This window comes from Penicillium lagena (genome assembly GCF_028827675.1).
Source record: "Penicillium lagena strain IBT 129212 chromosome Unknown utg000001l_segment0_segment0, whole genome shotgun sequence".
In the NCBI taxonomy this organism is placed as follows: domain Eukaryota; kingdom Fungi; phylum Ascomycota; class Eurotiomycetes; order Eurotiales; family Aspergillaceae; genus Penicillium; species Penicillium lagena.
The window spans coordinates 2,367,215-2,376,293 of NW_026623222.1; the positions used below are offsets into that span (position 1 = coordinate 2,367,215).

The window sequence follows — 9,079 nt, forward strand, 5'->3', positions numbered from 1 at the left end:
ATACTTCCCAATCCATCATCCATTTAGGGCTGCCAACCCGGCAAAGGCGGTGTGGATCTGCCCGCCGTAAAAAAAATCCCTTCCCCATTGATCCTCACTCCTTCACAATCTCAAGCAACACACACATTTACCCCATCATGGGCCTCCAGAAGAAGTCCCGCAAGTATGCTCAAGTTAAGAGAGCCATCACATTGCGTGATAATCGCCTGTGCGTCATTCTTCGCCGGCCTTTTCCCCTCTTCAGATTGCCTGACTGACTCGGACCCCCAGAAAGGAAAATCAGAAGACGGACAAGAAAGGTAAATCTGAGAAGGATGATCTGGTCAGAGAAGCGTAGGTGTTTCGGTCCTTGCTGTTGCTGCTGTTAGCTCACACCATCGCAGTCCTCAAGCCCCGTCATCCCTTTTCTTCCAATTCAACACGGCTCTCGCCCCCCGTACTCGGTCCTTGTCGATACCAACTTCATCTCTCACACCATCCAGCACAAACTGGAAGTTATCCCGACCATGATGGATTGCCTTTATGCCAAGTGCATTCCGATTGTCACTGATTGTGTGCTCGCCGAATTGGAAAAACTCGGTCCGAAATATCGATTGGCCTTGCGTGTTGCCAAAGATCCACGCTTCGAGAGGGTTAAGTGTGACCACAAAGGGACATATGCGGATGATTGTCTTGTTGACCGAGTCATCAAACACCGCGTGTATATTGTGGCGACGAATGATCGTGATCTCAAGAGACGGATCCGGTATGTCAACGTAGCGTTTCCAACAAGATCTATTTTCTGACATCTCCAACAGGAAAATCCCTGGTGCTCCAATCATGAGTGTTGCACGGGGAAAGTATCTCATTGAGCGACTCCCAGATGCCCCGGAGAAGTGAAGGATTGCTGCCCGAGATCACTACTCATTCCAGGCGGCTATCATATCCCACCATTGGTTTGAGGCCACCCGAGTCCACCATCAAACGTCCCAGTACCCCATATAATGGACTTTCCGGCAGACATAGGGTCTGTGCCCACTATAAGCATGTCTAGGCAGGATCTATACCGCAGTCAACGGTCGCCAAGCTCGGAAACCGCCCCCTTCCGCTCGATTGCATAGCAGCTACGATCAAACAGCATATGATGGTGTAGGGTGTCAGACCATTGGTCTTGGAATGGATTCGGGCTTCTTGGTGATTGTGTGGAGTGCTTTAGGAGACGAGCGACTGTCTTATCTATCGTTACGCATCTATCTTTGAGCTGGCGTTACCATTCGATGGACAATACACATCTAAGCATCGCAGAGGAACCGCGGGTCTGGGTGGGTTTCCCGGCGCGCTTATAGCAGAGTACTGGGTTTGTACATCAGAGCTGTTCGCCCTTTGTTTGTGATATGTCAGTCCGGGATTTGTCGGCGCAGAGTTGAATTCTGCCAGAAGTTGATATAGCAAGAACCTCTTTTGCACCGTATTTTTTCCCCTGAGGTGTCCTTTCAACAGTACGTATGGAACATGCAACCCACCAGACGATGGACTAGGTCCTGGTCAGAGAAACTTCCAACCATCTCGTGCCGTGATCGGGCCAGAATATGGAGCGGCGGTAAGTCGGCGAGCAGGGACTTGGTGGAAGAGTCCCGCGTTGTCATCTCCAGGAGCTGCCTAAGGATACGGAGCGAATACAGCACGGCCTGGATCTGGGCAAGGAGGTGATGGTCCACCCATTCGGCTCTTTGGGCCATAAAGCCTCGCACCAGGAATCTCTCCAAGCTCGCCGCACTGGGAGCCGTCGAAGAGGCGGAGGTGTGCTGGTAGATATCCGACAAAGCAAAAAGCGCCCAAAAACTTAAAGGGGACAGGCCGTTGCCAAACACAGACCGGGCCAAGCTCAAGCGCTTTCGCAAAAGATCCAGGTCCGAGTCAACTGTCTTCGCACCGGCAAGAGTAATCTGATCCGCCACAATTCGCCCACCTCGTCGAACATATTCACAGACAACTGTAAATCGATTGGAAGACGGACGTGACAGATTGAAAAGAGAGTAACCCAGAGACCGATAGAACCGACCCTCTTCCCATGCACACCGTCTGGCATGATCCTCGTTCAGGATGCCCAGGTAGACGTGTGGTTGGTCCATTGTGCAGTAAGTCTCAGGAAGCTCGTACTGCCAAAACAATTCAGATACTCGAGGATCCAGAAATTTACCAGTCCTAGAAGACGATAGGCCGAGGTCGTGCTGGTATTCTTGGAGAAATTCATGATAGCTATTCGGTAGTGACTGAGCTCCCAAATCGTCCTTGGACTTTCGGATAAGTTCCGGTAAATGCAGGTGGGGGTTTTTCTTCAACTCGTAGGCGAACCGTTGGACACTCGGCATTCCCAATCGACCAGCGAGAGAATGTGGGCATAATCTCAGCCCTTGAATATCGGACTCAACCATCTCCCAGGTGGCCCCCGGCATGTGTACTGAGTCTAGGAAGACCACGGAGCCATGGGGGCCCAGGTCGTGGAGCAAAAGGTCGGAATCATTTGTCAAGATTGCGGCCCCCGTTTGTTTGGATACGAAGGCGCACATGGCATCGGCTTCCCCGGGAGCCATCACTGTGATGTCAGCCCACGGGTGCTCTCCGAAGTCCGCTAGATGACAAGGGAGTTCGCCATGGAGATCCGCAATGCTGCCCTTGGTCCAGCGACACAGGAGGTCCTCATAAACCGCCGAGACCATGAATGGATTCTCGGGGATGTTCTTCCATCGAGTTGGCACACTCCGGCTCCGCCAGAGCTGGGCCGACTGGATCGAGGCCTCTCCGCAGGACTCTGACCCAGAAGAACGGAGGTCTGTGCGACGAAACAATTCCAAGCGGTGCCTCGACTTTTCGAGCCGCGCAAGCCGGATCTCTCGTTTCGACATGGGCAACGCGCCATCGAAGCATATCCCGTGCCTTGGGGCGGATCAGACTGAGATGGTGAGAGGGAATTGAGAACTTACACCTGCACGCCCAGTTTGGCCAATTGAAGTAGATAGCCCAGCACGCCGATACTGACCTGGTGGCAGGTCGGTTGGACGGCGAGCACATCGGTGCTTGGCTCGGACCAGGCTAGGAGGCGCAGGTAGACCTGGTACACCAGACTGGGTCCATCGATCACCACATCCTGCACCGATGGACACTCAGAGTCCGACACGCCCAACACGACCGGGTCAGCATAGGGGAGCAGGTGCTTCGTCAGGTAGGGAATGCCCATAATTCGGACACATACACACACACAGACAGAGAGAGAGAGATTTAAAAAACTATGAAAGATCCACTCCAAGAGATTCTTAGTCAGGATTTAGCTACTATGTACTGTACAGGCTATATCTATACACATCGGTTCTATGAACGGGCGGAACGCAGGAAGCCCACCACGCCGCGACAGTATCCCACCAGGTCGGCCAGTCGCTTTCCTTCCTGCCGCTGCTCCTGCGTCCACGAAGCCAGAGCTGCCTGCAGAAGGCGATACTCAGGCTCATCTCGGTGAGAGCTCAGCGACACAGTATCAGCGTGGATCTTGAGAAATACGGCCATCCAGGCATTGACCAATTCAAAGTCTCGCCGGAGCTTCAAACGCCCAGTTAAAGCGACGACAAAATCGACCAGTTCGGAATGGCTATCGCGCGCCCGAGGATCCAATGAGCGGATCTCCAGGTCCGCTTTGGCCGGAGGTAGAGCTTTGAGATGCTCAATGAAGGGATCGAAGTTGCCAGATTGCCGACCAGAATTTAGTAGCGTCGAGAAGGGAGAGTTCGAGAGGCCAGTCTGAGTAGCGGCCTGCAACTTGGCAACCCGAGAACGCTCTGCCTCGGCGCTGGTGGCCAGCGAACCCAACTCAGCAGCCTCGTTGCTTCCATTAGTGAGCTCGGAGCTGTTTGTACCCAAGAGAGAGGGGAGGAAGAAGGGTGCCTTTTCAGGCGCCTTGGGGGCCTCCTTCGGCCGATTTCGTTCCTGTGATTCGGGTCAGAATGAATTGTCGTCCACACAAGAGGAAAGATGCATACCCTGATGGAGTCTAGATGAAGCAGTGCCTGCCATCGACTCTTGGGGACAAGACTGAGAGTCATCATGTCGTGGCGAAGTTGCTCAGTCGTCAACACTGGACCTTCTGTTTCGATCTGCTCAGGAACATCGGAAAAGGCAGCTTCAACAGGTCCCGCGCCGCTTTCCCCAGATGTAGTGGGGATGATGACATCCTGGATAGCGCTTTCTTCAATGTTTCTGGTGGAAACAGGCATGAATAGGCTGCGGTTGCTCCACAAGCTAACACCAATATCACCAGCATGTGCAGTAGCTAGAAACTCTCCGGTAGATGGCATGGCGAGCCGGACACAGGTGCTGGACACCCGGAAAATGTCAATTAGATGACCTGTAGGCAGATCCCAGATTCGAATCACCGAGTCCATGGAAGCCGCGATCATCCACCGCCCGTCATTCGAGAATATAAAGTCATTGACTTGGCCGACACATCCCCAGAACTCTCGGACGAGCTTGCGGGTTTCAAGATCAATCACGCGGATCGAAAGATCGTCACAACTGAAGGCGACAAGCTCGCTTCCCTTGCTGTAACGAAGACCAGTGACGGCAGCCATGGGGTGCCAATCTAACTCGTCAATTAATGTACCGGAGAGGAGATCCCAAAACTAAAATGTAAGAGTTAGTCATGTATACGCGATGAAGGAGATGATAGCGATACCTTGACTTTGCCATCCAGACTGCAGCTGACGACGGTTCGATTCAGACTGTCAATCATCAACCCTGTCACCGCTTTGGTATGCTTTGCATTGCTGGCCCTGGGGTTGACCCTCACACCACGGGATTTCAGTGCCCGAGGTGGGTAACTCTGGCGATATTGCCCGGACTGCATGTTGAACAGATCGATACAACCACCTGCCGACCCAACAAGAGCAAAAGTTCCACACTGCGACATCGCAACACTCTGTGATTCTTCATTAGTGCCCATTCTTCTTAGAAGACTATACTGCACACATACCTTGACCTCGGTGCGATCGCCAGTCTCAAAAGTCCATCGCCCAGCTCTCTTCTTTCCCCAGAACCAGGTCCTCGCGAGCTTGTCACCTCGGTGGCCGGTGACGACGCTTTCCCAACCAGTGGCATTGGAAGCATCGGTGCTGGTGGACTTGGGGTTGGACCAGATCGGGCCTGATGTTGCAGTGCCCATTCCACCGTCGCGGTTGAGAGAGCACGCGATGCAAGTCACCTCTGGAGCTTTGAGACTGTCTAGCGGCATGGAGTTGGAGTTGCCCGCGGACCCTATCTGTTTGGCCTTGCGTTCCACACTGCCTTGAGAGAGTTCGGCATGCTGGCTGTCTTTGCGGAGGCTGAGGCCCCAGAGGCTACAATCCTTACTAGCGCTGAGCAGCCATTTACCCCCGGACTCGGATCCGTCGGAAGATGCGGGCAAGAAGTCCAGAGCACTGACAGCAGCGGAGTGTCCGCTTCGTCTATGGAGAGGTCTGGGGACTGGCGAAAATGGAGTCTCGTCAAAGATCCAAGTGCGCAAAGAATTATCGCTCCCCGATGATACGAGGACCGGTTGTCCGTCCAGGAACTCAATGCGATTGACGCCCTGGTCCAGTTCCGCGCCAGAGATGCGGTGTGCACCACGGAGGATACCCGCGACACGGCCCCCATCGTTCAAGTCCCACATGGTGATATCGCCACTACCACTAGCTGTGGTAGCCATGACACCTGATTTCCGGCCATCATGACCGGCACCTAGACCGTCACTCCGAAATGTAATCGACGTCACTGGTGGAGCCTGAGACGATGGGGTTCTCAGGGACAAGACCAACTGTCCGGAATCAACATTCTGGATCGACAGAGCACCACTCTTGTGGGCAACGGCAATCAGGGACAAGGCAGGGGTCGGATGGACGGCAGTCACAGGCCCGGGATCAGGGTATGCTGGAAGCAGTGAATGGAGTAACTTGCCCGTCCGGAGATTCCATATGTCGATGGCCCCATCACATCGTCCAACAAAGACCTTGTTGAGATACGTCGGCATATTACAGAGGACCCCGGTGTAAATCAGGTTTCCCGAGAAACCTTCGATCTGTCGGGGTCGCAGGCTTGCATAATGCTCATAGGTTTCCGTTTTCCACACCTCAATACCTTCTGCCCAACAGCCGACCACCCACGACCCAAACACAACCAATTGCTGGATGGGCTCATTGAGAGCCGGAGGGTCTTCGAGAGATGCCAGTTTCTTTCCACGCTTAAATACCCACACTCCACCTGGTGCTCCTGGCCGAGGGTGACCCCAAGCAGCGAAAACACGGTCCTGCCATGCACAGGTTGCCGTGATCACGCCGGGGGTTTGCGGCCGGCTTAGAAAGACCAGATTCAGGCCTCGGCGTAAGTCATATGTTTGGAGAGAATGACCCACGGAGGTGGTGATTTGGAAGGTGGATTTCCCTAGACGAATACTTGTGAATGGGACCGCAGTCGGGGACACAAGGCCTAACGTCTTCGCGCGACTTGATTAGCTCGAGGACGACTGTAGGCCAATTGATTCGTTGAACATACTCGGAATGGAGAGAAGATCTTGGATCCATGTTGGAGACGATGGCCATATTGATTTTCAGACCGCTTTTGCCTCTTTGCAAGAGGCAAATCGAAGGTCTCGTTGACCACGGAGGGCATGGTTCTGGTGCTGGTGATACGGGGAAACGAAAGATGATCTTCTCTTCTTTTTTTTCTTGGGCAGTACCTTGACCGCCTTGTCGGAAGGCGGTCTGTCTCCGCGGATTATTCTGCCGGTTGTTGTTTGTTGATCCTACGTACAAAACTAACTACAACATTATGGTGGTCACTGTCCTCCCTTCGGGCTGCGGCCTTTGTGGCAAGCAAAAAGGTATTTCTCGGTACGCAAGTTGAAAAATGAAGTATTACTGCGCCAGCGACCATCAATCGACTCACTGTCCATAAATCCGCGTGCAGCTTCAGCCGAAGGCACTTGGAGGACATGGAGAGAGAAGAGCAGACCCTACGCAACCATCTAGGGAGTTTGATTATGGAGGCGAACCCTTCACTACCGGTGTCGGCTACTTTCGGGGCCTGGCCGACACGCGCGATTATATGCGGGCTCGGCTCGGGCTGGCGGATGTAGGAGCCCGGCTGGTCCACTTTATGGATATGCTACGGGTATGTCGGGGCTACAAAATGGGGGTCCTGGATCGAGAGCCGTCGCTCATGCCACGTATGAATAGGGACCAGGAATGCTACGATTTTGTGAAGTGGTTTGCCCCTGATCAGCCACGCTTCCAAAGATGGCGGGAGAGACACCGATCTGCCGTTCTCGATATCAAAAATGCTGACGTGTTGGAGTCGGTGGATTACTTATTCGGCAGTTTCCCAGCCTCAGCCATGTATTTATCGTTGCCTCCTCAAGCCAAAAAAACTGGTTTAATCTGCTAAAACTGGAGCAGTCGGCCTCCATCCTTGGTGCAAAAGTGCCTCGGGAAATTCTCGATCTGATCCAGCAACCTGTGCCACGGGTCGCTGTTATTTCTTCCAACCGCGATCTCATGACGGATACTACTCGACCGGCAGAAATCAAAAGTTGAGGGCACAGATTGAGTCTCAGTTTGCGGGGGATTAGCAAGGTGAACAAGCACTTTTTGGCCAGCTCTGCTGAATCCGTATCATCGCTTGATGACCGAGCCGATGGCATACGCGAGGAACAGTGTGGAAGAGGTACAATCGGCATTGCAGTTGAGCTATGACGCCTGGGTAGAGATTCCAGGAGCCATTGAGTTGATCAAGGCCAAGTTTGACCAGGCCCTCTCTTGCTGTATGTACCTATCAAGATCATAGAAAACACGCGGAGACGGGTTTTTTAAGCTATGATTCACTGATTACCTATCACAGAACTGGGTTAAATGTGGACGAATTAAACGGGATACCAGGGAGTTAAGCAACTCCGTATCGACATTTGATTTCCGACAAAGGTTGCCTCGCTGGACAAGAACGTACAAACACGTCCTCATTGCCCCCCTCGAAACATTTTCAGTGTAGTCCGGGAGTTCCTCTCCAACTACAGAATTTCCAGTTGGATTTTCAATTCACGTGTCAATTCCGTCTAAATTAGGTTCTGGTACAGCGATGACTTAGATACCTCTGCCACCCAAAGCGGCCACGGCTTCACAGCCCCTTGACCCGTTGTTGTGCCGGTGTCGTGCGCTTCCCGCTCGGTAAAGACCTGTACCTCAGTGCCCAGACTAAGTGCCTGTCGTTGTACTCTGGCATTCTGAGCCGTGTAGACGCTATTGAAGATTACCATTTCGAGGCTATTTGATGTTGCCACGAAGCCATGTCCACGCATCAATGCCACGGGATGCTTGGGCATACCTGGAGCACCGTCACCTAGTGATCGGGCAAGTGCGGATGCTAACTTCACATTTTTCACCAGCATATCCTGGTTGTCGTCTGGATGATCCTTGTATACCGATGCGGTATCCCAGACAGGGACGGCAGTACCCAAAAATCCGGCCATGTGGAAACAGGCCCGAAGTGGCGTGGCCGAGATAGAAAATGGAACCACTTCAAGCGAATGCGAGTGCACGACCGCCTGGACACCTTGGTAGGCCTTGTAAACTTCAGAGTGGATGAACCGCTCGGAGAATCCTATACGGTCAAGTCAGATCATTATTTGGCCAATCTGAGGGGACTTACTGACCTCTTGGAGCATCTGTAGCAGCCGGCTGGCCATCTTCAATCCGGTAGATGACTAGATCGTCCACTGACGCCACAAGCGCAGGGGCGAGATATCTCGACATCAAGAAAGTTGATGTAGATAGTCGGACCGAGAGGTGTCCATAGGCATCAACTAGCCCATGGTGATGCAGGATATGGCAGCCATCGATATACTTGCGGAGTAACTCTTTTGGTAGTTGGCTGAGTGTCACTAGTTTTGAATCATCCATCCCGATATTGATTATTGGAAGAGAACGGCGAGCAGGTCTGATCAGGTATGTGGTAGCAAGATCCAACTGGGGTGGGACTCTGTAGAGGGAATACTGAAGGATGAGCGGCAGTTCGGGGATAATTA

The 9,079-nt window shown here is 52.9% G+C and overlaps 4 protein-coding genes across 4 annotated transcripts; 1 reads left to right on the forward strand and 3 right to left on the reverse strand.

The window, feature by feature from the left end:
- Positions 1-137: 137 nt before the first annotated feature.
- N7510_001030 (rRNA-processing FCF1 family protein) lies at positions 138-879 on the forward strand (the record flags this gene model as incomplete). Its single annotated transcript, XM_056972957.1, has 4 exons — positions 138-208; positions 271-322; positions 384-745; positions 798-879. 4 exons carry the CDS (start codon positions 138-140, stop codon positions 877-879), a joined length of 567 nt encoding a protein of 188 aa, XP_056838074.1.
- Positions 880-1,472: 593 nt separating this feature from the next.
- Positions 1,473-3,217, reverse strand: N7510_001031 (uncharacterized protein; the record flags this gene model as incomplete). The annotated part of the gene is made up of 2 exons (XM_056972958.1): positions 1,473-2,916; positions 2,964-3,217. The coding sequence occupies 2 exons, from the start codon at positions 3,215-3,217 to the stop codon at positions 1,473-1,475; spliced, it is 1,698 nt and encodes a 565-aa protein (XP_056838075.1).
- Positions 3,218-3,348: 131 nt separating this feature from the next.
- N7510_001032 (rRNA-processing protein UTP21) lies at positions 3,349-6,672 on the reverse strand (the record flags this gene model as incomplete). The annotated part of the gene is made up of 5 exons (XM_056972959.1): positions 3,349-3,957; positions 4,011-4,649; positions 4,703-4,945; positions 5,000-6,496; positions 6,556-6,672. 5 exons carry the CDS (start codon positions 6,670-6,672, stop codon positions 3,349-3,351), a joined length of 3,105 nt encoding a protein of 1,034 aa, XP_056838076.1.
- Positions 6,673-8,110: 1,438 nt separating this feature from the next.
- Positions 8,111-8,807, reverse strand: N7510_001033 (class II aldolase/adducin family protein; the record flags this gene model as incomplete). Its single annotated transcript, XM_056972960.1, has 2 exons — positions 8,111-8,655; positions 8,708-8,807. The coding sequence occupies 2 exons, from the start codon at positions 8,805-8,807 to the stop codon at positions 8,111-8,113; spliced, it is 645 nt and encodes a 214-aa protein (XP_056838077.1).
- Positions 8,808-9,079: the final 272 nt, after the last annotated feature.